Raw genomic sequence first — 16,068 nt, 5'->3', positions numbered from 1 at the left:
TTGGTTCTGGGAGATTCCATATGCAGTGTGTGGACTCCTGTTGTCGGAAGGTGTGTCTCACGATGCTTCCTTTCATGCTCCACAAAATGGCAGCTAGGCAGGCTCTCATCACCATCGCCGTTGCCCCTTCTGCAGCCTGCAGAGGAATCTTGGAGGTGATGGAACCGCCTTGCTGGTGCCCGATCTGAGCATGAAATTGACTTAAAGACCAAAAGCACAGCATGCTTATGTAACTCTGAAGCACTGGGGACTGTAGCCCAGAGAGAGAATAAATTCCAGTGAAAAGCACACCACATTACTGGGTTGTTCCTAAAACTTGATCTGTGGTCGCCACTTCCCAAGGACGTGGAGAGGGGCCAGGGCCCCTCTGTCTTGCCAGCAGGCTGCCTATAGCCATAGGCAGGGGGATCCGGCCTGCTTCCGTCTCTCCACTGGTTTTATGGGCATATTTCTCACACCCTGTTCTGCTATTAAAAATAAAAATAAAATGAGGCACACATCACATGTCTCCGGCTGCAAGACCTATTTCCTTCTAATAAGCTTCTTATTTGCCTGGGCTTCCCTACCCTGGAAAAATTAAATCCCCAGAGGCTCCTATTATGGATTTCTAGTGTTTTTTTCTTTCTTTTTTTTCCCTTCTGTTATTTTGCCTTTTTTTTTTTTTAAGATTTTATTTATTTATTCATGAGAGACACAGAGAGGCAGGGACACAGGCAGAGGGAGAAGCAGGCTTCTTGCAAGAAGCCTGATGCGGGACTTGACCCCGAGGACCCCGGAATCACGCCCCGAGCCAAAGGCGGATGCTCAACCACTGAGCCACCCAGGCACCCCTTCTATCTGTTATTCTGAAAGAAAATGAAATTAGGGGGCTTTGTCTGCTTCTGTTTGCATGTGCATGCGCACACACACGTACACACTCTACCTGGGAGCCAGGAGCAGAAATTCTGGGCAAACAGGGAAGTACAGCTTTGTCCCACTTACCTGGGGCCACAGAAAACAGAACTCTGAGTTGATCTGTACCTGTGCTGTGCTGTCTTGGGCTTGAGCAGGGCCGGCCTGACTACTCACTGCAGACAGCAAACCATGGGAGTTTGAAGCCTTAATGGAGCACGTACCTTCATGGCAGGGCAGTTTCAGGATGTTCTCCGTCTGCTTCCAGCAGCCCAAGGGTGAGGTGACCTCGGAGTAGCCCAGGTAGTGAGGTGGGGGCCGGGGGGCATGCCCATACAGTCCAAGTTCACGAAGATCCTTGATCAGGTCTCTGGAGTATCCACTGTAAGGATACAGGCTTGTTCATTTGTGGATCTAGGGCATGCAGGGGGTTCACAGGAATGAGCCTGTCACCATGTCGACAAGGGATCGTCCAGTCAGAGTGATCGTAACAGCTGGGGAGCTCAGGATTGAGTCAGAGGGATGGGGAGCTGAAATGTGCCTCTGGAAAGGAGACTAAGGGGCGGAGCTCAGCATGCAGCTGACCATCCGGATGGCCCACCTGGGACCCTGGCCTCTTTGACTCCAGGTTGGGCCCCGTCATCAGCTGACATTTTGTCCTGTTGCATGGTATGTGCTGGATCCGAAGTAAACTATTATAGAGGCTAGGAGGAGATCTAACCCCACCCATTTTTCAGATGGGGAGATGGAGGCGGAGGGAGAAGCCTGTCCCGGTTCAGGGCAGGGCCAGACTGACTTCCTTGTGGGCTGACTCCCACCTGAGGGGACCCTGCATCTGCATCCTCCTGCCCTCGGCATCTGGGTTCCGGTCATGGAGGCTGTGGTCTCCACCCCACTGTCCTTGAGTGCTGTGTGCCCTGACCTCAAGCAGAGCAGTGGCTCTAAGTTCTTTCCGGGCCACCTGGGACTTGGTAGGAAAACATATGGCCGCCTTAGGGAGTGTTGGGCATGTTTCATTGGTGAGAAAAGCCTGAAAGTGCAGACAAACCCCTTGATTCAGAATTTGGACCAGACTGAAATTTTTTTCTTTATCCTCAATGGAAAAAAGAGGGGTGTTTGAACAGTAGATTAATAGGGTATGAAAGAGAACACAGGCTTCCTGTTCTTCTCTTAAACACTTTAACAATGTCCACAGATCCCCAGAAAAAGTCTGGAAGGACTGTAGGGATCCTCGTGGCCAACCCAGCTCATTTTACACATGAACAATCCGAGGCCTCAGGGTTTGGCCGTGGACCTAATTAGCTAATGCGCCTGGCCAGGAGCCTAGGGTCCCGGCTCACAGCCTGGTCTTCTGTCTGCTGGAGCCCACACTTAGTCTCAGAAAGCATGCAGCGTGCAAAATTAGTATTGATAGCAAATTTGCTACTAATATGTGATCCTTACTCAAACCCATCCTTCAGAGTGTGGGTAGGAGTACAAACAGGAACGAAGCCGATGAAGAAAGACTGTGATTTCTGCACCAAATCATCGTTATCTTTAGATGGGACAGGCTGATGTCCTGTGAAAGGAATGAATGACCCACCAAACTGTAGCAGAAAGGGAGAGAACATTGGCCAGGGTGGGCAAAGACATTTTTTGTGGACTGCACAGTCCCTAACTCTCAGCCTTGAAGGATGACAGGATTCAGGCAGGTAAAGGAAAGCAAGGTGTTTTGGGTGGGAGCCCTGGATGGGATACTGCAGCAGTCTGAAAACTGGGCCCCAGAAATATCAGGTCCTCATTCTTGGAAACTGTAAATATTTCCTTGGAAAAAAAAGGCTTTTGCAGGTATTATGTTGAGGGTCCTGAGATGGAGAACTTATCTAGGATTATCTGGGTGGGTCCTAAATGCCATCACAAGTGTCCTTATAAGTGGGAGGAAGATCACAGACAAACGAGGAAAAGGCGATGTGGCCACAAAGGCAGAGACTGGCATGACCTGGCCACAAGCCACGAAATGCCGGCAGCCACGAAAGCTGGAAGAGGCAAGGGACAGATTCTTGCCCTAGGAGAGCACAGCTCTGTCCCCACCTTGATTTTGGGCCAGTGACCCTGATTTCGTACTTTTGCTTCCAGATTGTGAGAGAATACATTTCTGTTGTTTTAAGTTACAGCGTTTGCAGTGATTTGTCACAGCAGCCCCAGGAAATCAAATGGGAAGGGACAAAGCTTGTTTGGGTCAGGGAGTGGTTTAAGGTGTTTACTGGGACATAGATATTTCAAGAAGCAGTAGGTAAATGGGTTAGGGCCAGTGTCTTGTATGAGTTTCCAGAGTTCCTGTCCTTCCTTCCCAACTGGAATGTAGGGCTCTGGAGGAGAACTGTGAGGCCCAACGGATTGTTGTTGGTTCTCCGAGGGAATTACTCTTTGCTCCTCAGGTACATACAGTCAATACTTGTTGAGTAGCATGATGAGTGTTGGCAACCTGAGCTTGCACCGGGTTTATTGATGAAAAGTCAAAGCTAGCCACATCTGGTGCTCAGATAGCATTGATGAACCTGTCATCTTCAGACTCTGATCTCGAATTCCCCACGCCGCGTCTTGTGGCTGTGTGATGTGTTAGGAAATGCTCGGCCAACCTAGAACTGACGGGCCTCGGGGACTCTGGAGGGAGAATGCAGAACGACCCAGGTTGAGGTCAGAGGATGGGTGATCCCCTGCCGAGGGGAATGGCCTTATTGATAGCAGAGTCAAATCCACTGCCGGCCTGGAATGTGATTAAAGATGCCTTTTGAGCTTTTATGACACTCTTATCGATCTGAGGTTGTTTATAGCCGCAAAACAGCTGTAAATTAGAGGATGAAATAAAAACAGCAGGATACGTAACTCCCATCTTCCTACTAGGTTAAAAAAGCCTTCTGCGCAGCTCCAACAGCAGCAGGGAGCTGAGATATGAGTCTGCAGAGGGGAACTGTGTGCTCCTTTCCGGGGGACGAAGGGCCCAAGGGGCAGCTCTGTCCTCACAGCTGAAACCTGCTTGCTCCTGCTCAGGAAGTGTCCTCGGCGAACATGGGTCTCCGCTGGGACCACTGTCAAATTGTGCGCTGACCGTGCTGTTTTAGGATGCTCAGGGGTGGTTTTCTTTTCTCCTTTCCCTTCCTTTCCTTATTTCTCATTTCCTTTGCTCTTTGCTCTGCCTTTTTTCCCTTTCCTCCCCCTTTCTTTCCTTTTGTTCCTCTTGTGGTCACTCTTTTATCTGCTTAAAGGGTTTTGACCTATTAGTATTTGTAAAGCAGTGAGGAGTGTTCAGTATAGGATCACCAATAAATTCAATGCAAAAGACCAAGCCATGTGACCACCGGACTTTCTTTGCTTTCCCCTAGAGATTCGAGAGGCCTTTCGGGTTCTGGACCGAGACGGGAATGGCTTCATCTCCAAGCAGGAGCTGGGAATGGCCATGCGCTCTTTGGGGTACATGCCGAGCGAGGTGGAGCTGGCCATCATCATGCAGCGCCTGGACATGGACGGTGAGCTCGGGGTACACGGCGTGCCCCCTGAGATGAGCAAGGCTCATCGGCGACACCTTGGTTTTAAAAGGTCTTGCACTTGGACCCCAAAAGCTTGGTTTCATGTGTTGGTTTACATATGAGGGCTGGCTCAGGGTTTTTCAAACAACACTCCATGCAGTCCCAGGGGCCTGCAGGGGTGGTTCTGGGGCCGCCGAGGGAGGAGGGTGAGGAAGGCGGGCTGACCGGCGGAACAGCCAGGACAGATCTTACCACCTGCCCTCCCTCCCTTTTAAATAGCTTCACAGAGGTAGAATCCACATCCCCTAAACTCACCCATTTAAACTGTGCGATTCATCGGCTTTTAGTGTATTCACAGATTTGGGGACCCAACACCATAATCAATTTTAGAGCACTGTCACCACTTCAAAAAGAAACTCTACCTTTGAGCTGCCCCCTCTCATCTCTGTACCCCCCAGCCCTAGGCAACCACTAATCTACTATCTGTCTCTCTAGACATTTCATATCAATGGAATCCTACGCTGTGTGGTCCTTTGTGACTGGCTGCTTTTACTCAGCATAATGTTTGCAAGATTTATCCCTATTCTAGCATGTATTTGTACTTTGTTTTTTTTTATGGCCAAATCATATGCCATTGTATGGGTATAATAACAGCTTCTCCGCTCTGTGATTTACTTACTGGGTTTCTGTATACAACCTTGCTGGGGAAGAGGGTTTCACTGTGTTTTAAAAAATTCTAGAAAGTGACACATTACCTCTTTCAGATTCTTTCCTGCTCCAAAACCTTGAGGCTGCTCCAAATCAGCTGTGACCCTCCTGACGTTTAGATTTTGCCCTGGCTGAAGATCCAAGAAAAAAACCCTTATTTTTGTTTTTTTCAACACACCCTCTCTCCCTCCAAAGAGCAGCTTGATCCCAGGCCTAAGGGGTCCAGAGTGGTGGGCATTAGGACTTTCAGGTAGAGCATGAAGTATACAAGTGAAAAACAGGAAGCAGGGCATAGTCAGGAAGTCCCTTGGAGGAGAGACCCTGGTAGGGAGATGTTTGCTTGGCCTGCAGCTGATTGGAAGACACAGCTTTCTCCTGTTATCTTGCTGGAATTGCTGGAAGGATGATAACAAGGGCGACCATATGGTGAATGAACTCCAGCATCAACCACCAAGTGCAGCTGTGGGCATTTATTTTCTGGTTCAGGAAAGAGATGTTTCATCAGGGGTGTTCAGCCCCAGCCTTGTCTTTACCACTGATTGATTGTGACTCACCGGTGTCTTTGCAGGCCTGATTTGACCTTGCTTTATATTTAGCTGCTTGCTTTAGATATTTCTGAAAAGCTGGAGCAAAGCACATATCGTGTAGCAAAATCTGTTTTCTATTGACCCCCATCATCATTTCTGAGACACATTTCCAGAAAAAGTTTCCTCCTTAAAAGAATAGAAATCTTAATCTATACTTCCGTTTATGGGACAAAGATTCTGTGCTTTTGATTCTCTGCCCACAACTCCTATGGCAAAATCTAGTCAAATGGACTACAAGCAAATAGAATTAGCAAAATTCAATGAAAATGAGTCAGTCCTTTGTGTGTGAGTTATTCCTATGAAATCGAAGGGTCTTCATTAAGGTCAAACCTAGTGCTTTGTGTATTTACTCATTGGACTTCAGCTCACCGGAGTTTTTATGTTGTTGGACATCTTCCCTGAATCCCTGGGGTCTTGGGGATCTTGTGTGTCCAAGGGACCCAGCAGGACTCAGGCAAAGCTTCATCCATATAGGATTCAGTTTAAGAGCTTCCAAGTTCCACCAACTTATTTACAACTTATCATACTCAGCTACCCATGCCAAAGGCAGAATTTACCAGAACTTAAAAGGACTTGGCAATTTTCTTGTAGACAACTTCTCATAGTTCCTTTAACAAAAACCTCCAGTTTAAAAAAAAAAAAATTGAGGTCATTGGCTGCTTCACCTGATGGTGATACCATCAGGTGAAAACACATTTCTTTACTTTTGAAGTGCAGCTTCTTTGAGGTTTGGCTTTTTTGTCTACAGAAGGTTTAATACCGAACGCGTGAAGACAGCTGTGATGTAGGTAGAAGGAATTGCCTACCCGGTTGGTTTATTAATTGCCAAAGTGTAAAAATTGCTAAGTGAGAGATGCCCAGTCTGGGGCTGAAGTGTGTGTCTTTTAAGAGTTCAGTCAGTGTTGCTGGTAAGTGGGATTTTTAGGGTACTGCATCCCAGATACGGATGGACTGTGTCTCAGTGTCTTTCACTTAATGGATCTTTTGAGCTTCTGTTAAAAAAAAAAAAAAGTCCTAATTATATCCTTCCTTTCTAGCTTCTGTAGCTGGGAGTTCTCCACAGAGATTTGGCCTTACTGAATTAAGCTATTCTTCAGCATGAAACTTGTGGAATGGCAGAAATTTTAGGGGAGTGCTGCCCCTAAAATGGGGTGTTTGGGCTGGAGCTTGTGATTCTTAGCTGTAAGATTACGGTGCCCCCGGGCCCACAGACCCTGGTGTCCAGGGGCAGCGGGAGAGGTGGTGGTGCCTCCATCCATCCCAGCTGGCTGTGATTAGGAGCAGGTCTGGCCCACACACCGATCTGCTCTTTCTGGGGTCCCTATTGGTTTGCCCGACGGTGAGGTCATATCTTCGGCATGAGGCCCAGCTGGAATAGCCTGAGTGTGTCTGTGCAACTGAAGTTGACACATGAGGCTTTCATTAGGTGGTTCCTTGGGAGTGGGGTGCCTGGCCGGCTGAGCATGTAATAGTAACCTCCCTGGATTAGGGAGCTCGGCGGGATTTCCTGGACATGGAGCCCGCAGGAGCCAGACAGTTACAGTCTGTGTGTAGAGCTGGTTTTCCAGAGGACACAATGGGAGGCAGCTGGAGGGTCTGGGATGGCTCTCTTGGCCTGTGGCCAGTTTGCCTTGAGTGCTGGGACTCTGTGCGTGTGCGTGCACACACGCATGTGCACTCTATGGGCAGATCTGCTTCCAGTTAAATAAGCAGAAAACCAGAACGTGTGCCCTATGCCTGTTGCTTCCTCATCATCTCTTGACTGCAAGAGTTCTTTCTTGTAACTTTTAACTCAATTGCACACCCGCTGGTGCTTGGGGTTCTTCTCCCCTTTTCCGGCCTCTGCCGCTCAGGTGAATTTTGCCCTAACACCAGTTGGGAGTCAGGATTCACCTTTCCTGGGTGCTGTTTGCCTGGATCTCTCCCTCAGCCCAGAATCTGGAAGCCTGCAGTCCTGTCAATCAGGCTTGTGGGGAGTGGACTTTATTCCGGAGCATCTCAGTACTGGTTATGTCCCATCGTGGGAAGAATTAACAAAATAGTCAGAAAAAGTGTCTGTGAAGCTGACATCTTTTGTAGAAGCAGGATGAGAAAGGCTGCTCTCAAAGGACTGTGGCCCCCGTGGCCTCCCTGGGGCCTCCCTGTGGCCTCCCCTCGCCTACGTGTTTCCCACGGCAGCTCTGGGGCGCCCCTCGGAGCGTCCAGCCTCCTTCACCAGGTATCTTCAAGACCCAATGGCTATTTTTGGCTCTTTTCCAACTTTTAATAGTTTCCCCAACCACACCACTGGGGCCATCTGGAATGAATCCAGCTAGCTTTGCAAATAGTTTCCCGAAACAGTGAAACCAGGAGACATTCTCAGCAGCCTGTGGCCTTTGCTAGGGCCCCCCTGGCAAGTGCTATTGCCAGCCTCCCTCCCTGCAAGCTTCCCTCGGGCTCCCACTTACCCACCAGGAGTCCCTCTTTGAAACAAAGGCAGACCTTGCCTTCTTCCTCCTTGGATTTCTTTCTGCCCCTCAAAGGTGCAGAATCTCGTGAAATTCCAGCAAATGTGCCATTTCCAAAGGACATCCTGTGTCTTAACAGGTTTGTGGTTTGTTTTTAAGCCCTTCTCTGGATAGTGAATTTGACTCCGTTTAGTTTGATTTTAAAAGGATTTATTTGGTGGCCACTGTGTGTGAATTTGCTGATTTCCATGGTTGGCAAGATTCACTTTTGGCTTCACTTTGAGACAGGCCCCCCGGATCGCAGAGCACAAAATCGTGGCCGGGTCCCCCGGGAGAGCGAGCCGCGGCCCTGCTGTGGGCCTGCACGTCCATGTCTTCCCTGTCCCGGCCTCGTGTTTGTTACAGGCATAGCCTTTGCTGAGTCGTCATGATCGGGACCTCCCTGTTGGCCTTCCTGAGCTCCTAGAAGACAGAAAGCACAAGCTTGATTCGGACGTGCGCTCATCCCTACCTCACATTCAGCCGCGTCCGGGACTGGCGTGGGTCTTTTTGGGGAGCAGGAATGCGCCCTCCTTTTCTGTGTATGGGGAGATGCTTGCCCACAGGCTGCATGAAGTGGTACCTCCTGGTGCGAGGTGGAAGCAGTTGGGGCTTTTTAGGAAAAGCGGAGGGTCTCAAACCTGGCGCACATCAGAAGACACCAGGGGGGCGTGTTTAAATAAACAAATGGAACAGACCTTAGAATCAGAAAGCGCAGGGCGGGCGCAGCAGCCTGCAGCCCCTAACAGTCTCATCAAGCTATGGGCAGAGGTGCGGTCACCGATGTAACCGGGGGACCTCTGGCTGAAAGAAAAATCTAAAGCTCCAGAGAAATCCTCAAGCCTGTGCATATTTGTCTGAGCAAGGAGATCTGAGTAAGAGGTAAATGCCCTAGGTGGTTCAGAGACTCAGGAAGTTTTGCGGAGTGCTCGTCTAGGGGACACTTTGAGAAAGAGGAAGTCAACCCAGCCGTGTTCCTGGAGCGCAGCCCCACACTCGTGTCCTCCCAGAAACTCAGCCTGCAGGGATTTGAAATTCACCAAGCCCAAGCCCGCTGGAGGTCGGCTACAGGGGTATGTCCAAACGATTTGCATTTGTGAATAAGGATAAATAAGCATAAAACTATTGTATATTTCACTCCGTTAGTGGATTATTGTTGAGTTTACTATGATCTGGCTGTGCTAAGTGTTAATGGGGTAATAATAATGACCAACACTTATGCAGTGTTCACCAGGCCCCCAGTAACGCAGAAGAGCAGTAATACTCCCTAACACATGCAGTGTCCTCACCATGGGCCTCACAGTGTTCTAGGCACTTTATTTTTGTCCTCATATCAGCCATCACTACTAAGTATATGATTTTCATTTTGTAGGTGAGAAAAATGAACTACAGAGATTTCAAGTTATTTGCCTAGTACACGCTGCTAGTAAGAGCCTTATGAATCCAAGATCTTTTTTCTTTTCTTTTTTTTTTTTTTTAAGATTTTATTTATTTATTCATGAGAGGCACAGAGAAGGGCAGAGATGCAGGCAGAGGAAGAACCAGGCTCCCTGGGGGGAGCCCAATGTAGCACTCCATCCCAGGACCCTGGGATCACACCCTGAGCTTAGGGCAGATGCTCAACCGCTGAGCCACCCAGGTGCCCTGAATCCAAGATCTTAATCACCTGTCTTGTAGATACATTAGTCTTTTTGTGATTTTAGTAGGTATAGGCCTCTTAGGGTGACAAAAGGGCATTGAAGCAGTGACTGAACAGAACACATAGCAACTTGAGTCATGACATCACCTACGCATTGTAAACCTCTATGTGAATATTTTGGTTGCCAATTATTGCTCCAAACTGTCACCTTTGGCTGGGTGATAAACTCTAGCCACTCCTCAGGTTACACTTGTATGAGTCACGCCTGACCCTAGAACAGAGTCTGTGATTGAAGATGGTATCTTTGGGGTTCTCGTTGCTTTCTGAGGGGAATCCTCTTTAGGTCTTCTTGGGATCTATAGTGGTGGTGGATGTTTGTGAAAAATTGACTCCAATGTTCCTATCTCCGTAAGCAATTCCTTCTTCTGTGTTAACCCAGGAAAAGTCTACCATCTTAATCTTACTGACAGCTGGCCACTGAAATCCAAGTTTCAGCTAAGACTGAACTGTTGGAATCACTTCTAGGTACTCAAGCCAATGTAATCAAAACAATTTCTGGTGTGAGTACCCATTTCAGTAAGAGCCTCCTCAGCCGACATTATATTCTCTCTCCCTTGTTTTAACATCCTGGAGTCCATGGCTACACCTGTCCCCTGGGGTTATACTGATAGAAGTCCGCAGCATCTCACCTCTCTGTATGCTCCCATAGCAGACTTGAAAGTCCTGGAGTGTGCTGATTTGATCATAATCATAGGTATAAAGGCAGAAAAATGTGGTGGGAGTAGATCTTGAAAATAGGCAACCCCTTTCAAGGAAGCTGCCTCAGCTGTTTCTTCCAGGTCTTCAAGCTGGTCTTGGCTGACCTCAGGGAGATACTAGAGAGGACGAGAGGGAGACTCGGCCATTCTGTTTTCTGAATCCATCCAGAGGTCCCCATTCCAAGTCATAGGTCCCACTCCTTTCCAATCAGTGCCCTGAATCTTACATCAGAGATCTGGGGAGTCTGTGACCTCAGCTTATAACTCTGCAGACCACATAGTTAAACTTGGGGCCCTCCTTACATTGTATGAAGTGAATGATTATTTGGGGGGACCACCCTGGAAGCACCCTTGTTCTCTGACTGTGACCAGAGCTGAGAGTTTCAAGTCCTGAGCTTGTTTGTTCGTTCTTTCTTTCTTTTTCTTTCTTTCTGTTTTTAAAAGATTTTATTTATTTATATGAGGAATAGAGAAAGAGAGTGGAGAGGGGGAATGCAGAGGGAGAGGGAGAAGCAGACTCCTCCCTCTGAGCAGGGAGCCCACCATGGGGCTTGATCCCAGGACCCCAGGATCATTACCTGAGCTGAGGGCAGACATTTAACTGACTGAGCCACCCAGGCACCCCTTGTTTTTTCTTTCCAGGGCACTAAGAAGCAGCTATCCATCCCACAGCCCTTGTAGTCATCATTGCTACTGCAAAGGTTAAACATAGGAGTTATATGGGTCTTCAGGAACCTTGCTTTCAATAATTGTTTTATCCAAAAGAAACCACAGATAATATTTAATTATGATGCCAGTCATGCCAAGGATACCAGTATCCCATTTTTCACTGGCAAGAAGGTTAGTGCTTCTATACTTAAAGAATAGAGATAAGCAAATCACTTAGGAAGGTTGTTTCCTCCTGGTACCACACATTGTATCATGAAAACAGGAACCAGGCTGGATTCCTAGAACAAGAGTATTATGTGGAGCATAAGAACCTGCGTACAATCCTTCATGCCTGAATAACATTTCTCTCAGGCAAGTTTACCAAAGGGAATATGTGAGAGGGCCTGTCTCAGAACACCCTGACCACTACCCAGTAGTATTTAACAAGTCATTGCTAATATGATTGAGGAAAAATGGTGGCTCATTTTGCTCTTTTTTACCTCATAAGGGAGATGATGTATTTTCCATATGTTGATTGGATTTTTCGTTTTGTGGATGGCCTGTTTTTTGGGGGGAGGGAGGGCAGAATCTGTTTCAGTAAGGAGAAGCTAATTTATGCTGCCATAATAATTTTTTTTAAAGATTTTGCTATTTATTCATGAGAGACACACAGAGAGAGGCAGAGACATAGGCAGAGGGAGAAGCAGGTTCCCCACAGGGAGCCTGATGTGGGACTTGATCCCAGGACCCGGGATCAGGACCTGAGCCGAAGGTAGATGCTTAACCACTGAGCCACTCAGGTGCCCCGATGCTGCCATGATAAATAATTTCCCCAAATATCAGTGACTTCATGTGAGAACAAAATAGAAGTTCTCACTAATGGAATATGTCCATTGTGTGGGCTGGGTGTTTCCTCTTTGTCATCTTCACTCAGGAGTCCTGGCAGAGGCTTCTGTCTGTGTTTCCATGGTAGCTGTAGCAAGGGAAAGAAACCCAGTGGACCACATAGTGATGCTTGAAGTTTCTGGTCACTTCTGTTCCCCTTCTCATTGGCTAAAGCAACTCCTACAGTGGTGCCTAACATCAGGGGGTGTTGGGAAGTAGAATCCAACTACATGCCCAGAGGGAATGAACTGGAAGTACTTGCTGAACAACACTCATGATGATCTAAGGACTTGGGGCTTTTTTTCTTTTCTTTTTTATTAGAATGTTACATTCATTGCAAAATTTTTTATCTCAGGAAAAACTTTTAGAAATTCTAAAAACAGGGGCAGAAACAATTGTCCTGGAGATTTTACACATTCCTTTCAGACTGATCAAGTAGATAAAACTAAGTAACAATTTGAATGAATTCAATGTGTGTGTATGTGAGTATGTGTAGGTGTGTCTGTGTAATACAAATTTTGTGCTCCAAATAGAAGAATATCCTCCTTTTTTGAGTAGTTCTGGAACATTAACAAAACCTAGTTATGTATTACACCACAGGACAACCTAGCTAGATTCCAGAAGACAAACATTACAGGCACAACCTTTGGCTATAATGCAATAAACCAGAAATTAATAAAAGCTTGAATAAGTATCCCACCCACTTGGAGTCTAAAAATTAAAAACTCACAACTTTTCAACTTAATGAATAATTCCAAGAGTTGACTCTTGGGGAAAAAATGCAATAAATTGACAAATATAGCATATTTAATGAAGAATTAAATAGAGCTGCCATTGGAATAAACTGGAAATGAAAAAATATGGGAGATTTTAAAAAGAATACTTGATATAATTTTGTAAAACTACATTTGAACATCTATATGAAATGGAGATTTTTCTGGAAAATATAAATTACCAAAGTGGATTCGAGCCCAAGTAAGTAGTCTAAATCGGAAGTTGCATACTTGCTGCCTTACCAGCCAAATACAGCTTACAGCTCTGTTTTATTGGGCTCACACATCATTTTATAGAGCAGAAAATCTCATATTAAAAATATGCACTTCTCTCTCCTCTTAAAATCATGGAGAATTTAACAAGACTAGACCTGAAATCCTTCACTGCAAGAATTTGGTGGACTTGAATAGCTGTCCCCTCTGGGCAGGGCAAATGCCACAGTCTCCACCATTCCTTATTGTCTCACACATGCCTGCCCCCTTTGGGTGGACTAGCTTGGTCCCTCTGGGCTTTGCAGTGTAGCACTCTGCCTGCATGGTGGACCAGAGAATGATGAGGGGGAGCTTTCACTGTTACGGCGACTCATTGTTCCCTTTCTTTAGTTTTAATTCTATGATGTTTGGGGTTTTGTCTTCTTTTTCTGTGTGTTTTTTCCTTTTTTGCTTACTCGCTGCCATTTCCAGCAACGTCAGTAAATTGCTTGTTTTATCTTAACTTTTTTGTTCTTTAATAATTAAGGCAACTAAGACAGGAAATTTGCCACTGAGAAGACCTTTAGTAACATCTCTGTGTCTTGGTAGTTTTATCGTTTCACTTTTTTTTTTTTTTTTTTTTTTTACAATTTGCTTTACAATCTTTTATCATATAGTTTCATTCCTACTCCTTCTTGGCAGATTTTTTGGATATTTTATAATACCCAAGTCACTAGAATTTTAAGTTTACATTTAAGTGTTCTCTCTTTATTGCATTGTGGGAAATAAATATGACCTGCTATTTGGGAGCATTTTCTTTGTAACTGAGAATATGCACTTTTGTGATGGTATTGCTTCTAGGGTATAAAGCTTTTGTATATGCATAGAGATGTTATCTTTATATTACCTGTATCTCCTGCACCTGTATTTTTGGTTATCTTATCTAAGTTACTTTGATGTGTTGAAATCTCCCACTGCTGTTACCTTACTTCCTTGGTTTATCTCCCCAATTTTTTTTTTCCTTAAAGATTTTATTTATTTGTTCATGAGAGCCACAGAGAGAGGCAGAGACACAGGCGGAGGGAGAAGCAGCCTCCTCTCAGGGAGCCCCATGTGGGACTCGATCCCAGGACCCCAGGATCACGACCTGAGCCAAAGGTTGATGCTCAACCACTGAGCCACCCAGGCGTCCCTACCTCCAACAATTTGTATTTTAATTTTCAATACTCTGTCTACCCTCATGGTAGATTTTATCTTTTATCAACGTAAAAGGTCTTTAAATGCTTTTGAATTATACTTTTGCTTTCTGTAGATTTTTGCCACATAATGTTTTCACTCATGTTTGTGTAACATGTATTGTTAAGTACGGTCACTGGAGGACATTCACTGTTACACAACTTCTTTGAGGAACACAGTCTGGTGCACGCCTGCCCTTTCTGTGTGAAACTTTTACACAACACATGCCATGCTGTTTTAATTTTTAATTAATCTGAGAGCTGGCCACATGGGTGGCTCAGTGGTTGAGTGTCCACCTTCAACTCGGGTCGTGATCCCGGGGTCCTAGGATCAAGTCCCACACTGGGCTCCCCGCAGGGAGCCTGCTTCTCCCTCTGCCTGGGTCTCTGCCTCTCTCTCTCTGTGCCTCTAATGAATAAATAAAATAAAATCCATAAAAAAATTATTCGAGAGTCTTTTTATGGACAACCTTCACCTATCGTTTCAGAATTTTTACGTTGAGTCTTAATTCTGTGATTTTGTGTTTTACTCATTTCCATGCATACTATTTCATTTGTCTTTTTAAATTACATGGGTTTTTAAAATTGAGATATATCTGACATACATTATATGAATTTTGTACGTCAACATAATGACTTAATATTTGTATATGTTGTGAAATGATCACCACAATAGATCTAGTTAACATCCCTTACCATACATAGTTACAATTTTATTTTCTTATGATCAGAACTTTTAACTTTTAAAAGCTGCTCTCTTAGAGACTTTGAATTATATAATACAGTATTATTAACTGTAGTCATCATGCTGTACATTATATCCTCATGCCTTAATTATTTTATAACTGAAAGTGTATATCCTTCACCTATTTCACCCAGTTCCCCATCCCCCACTTTTGGCAACTACCAGTCTGTTATCTGGATAGATTGATCAATAGATCAGTCAATTTATCTATCTGTCTATCTATTTATCTAGCTTCCTGTCAATCTGTGCATTCCTCCATCCATCCATCCACACGCACACATCACGTTTTCTTTACCCATTCATCCATCTGGATGGACATTTGGGTTGTTTCCATGTCTTGACTGTTGTACATAATGCTTCAGTGAACATGGGGGGTGCATATCTCCTCAAGTTAGTGTTTTTATTTTCTTCAGATAAATACCCAGACATGAGATTGCTGAATCATAGGGGAACTCTATTTTAAATTTTTTGAGGAAACTCCATACTGTTTTCCATAGTGGCTGCACTATTTAGAACCCCACTAACTGTGCATCAAGGTTCCTTTGCTTCACATCCTCACCAAGGCTTGTTATTTTGTTGGTAATAGCCATCCTAGCAGGTGTGAAGTGCTGCCTCACTGTGGTTTTGATTTGCATTCCCCTGACAATTAGAGATGTTGAGCACCTTTTCTTGTACTTGTTGGCAATCTGTAGGTCTTGTTTGAAAAAAAAAATGTCTATTAAGATCCTTGGCTCATTTTTAAATTGGATTGTTTGAGTTTTTGCTGTTGAGTTGCATGAGTTCTTTTTATATTTTGGATATTAATCACTTATCAGATATGTGATTTACAAATATCTTCTCCCATTTGGCTCCTTGTGATGTGATATACACTCTCCATGTTTTTGTTTTTGTTTTTGTTTTTCTTTAAATAAAAAAAAATGGATTCTAAACTCCATGTTTAGATGGAGTTTTTTTTCCTTAGGAAACATTTGTTCTTGACCCTTTTGTTTTCTGTTTTTTGCTCCATAGATGTTAG

General features: G+C 45.2%; 1 protein-coding gene across 1 annotated transcript in view; it reads left to right on the top strand.

The window, feature by feature from the left end:
• CALN1 (calneuron 1) overlaps positions 1-16,068 on the top strand; it is a 483,340-nt gene that overhangs the window by 234,846 nt on the left and 232,426 nt on the right. The window contains exon 3 of the mRNA XM_055341425.1: positions 4,254-4,397. Coding sequence (XP_055197400.1) covers positions 4,254-4,397 — 144 coding nt within the window. The remainder of the gene's footprint in view (positions 1-4,253; positions 4,398-16,068) is intronic.

This window comes from Nyctereutes procyonoides, unplaced genomic scaffold (genome assembly GCF_905146905.1).
Source record: "Nyctereutes procyonoides isolate TBG_1078 unplaced genomic scaffold, NYPRO_anot_genome, whole genome shotgun sequence".
NCBI classification, from domain to species: domain Eukaryota; kingdom Metazoa; phylum Chordata; class Mammalia; order Carnivora; family Canidae; genus Nyctereutes; species Nyctereutes procyonoides.
Note: the sequence above shows the minus strand (reverse complement) of the source record. Positions and strands in the feature narration are given on the sequence as shown.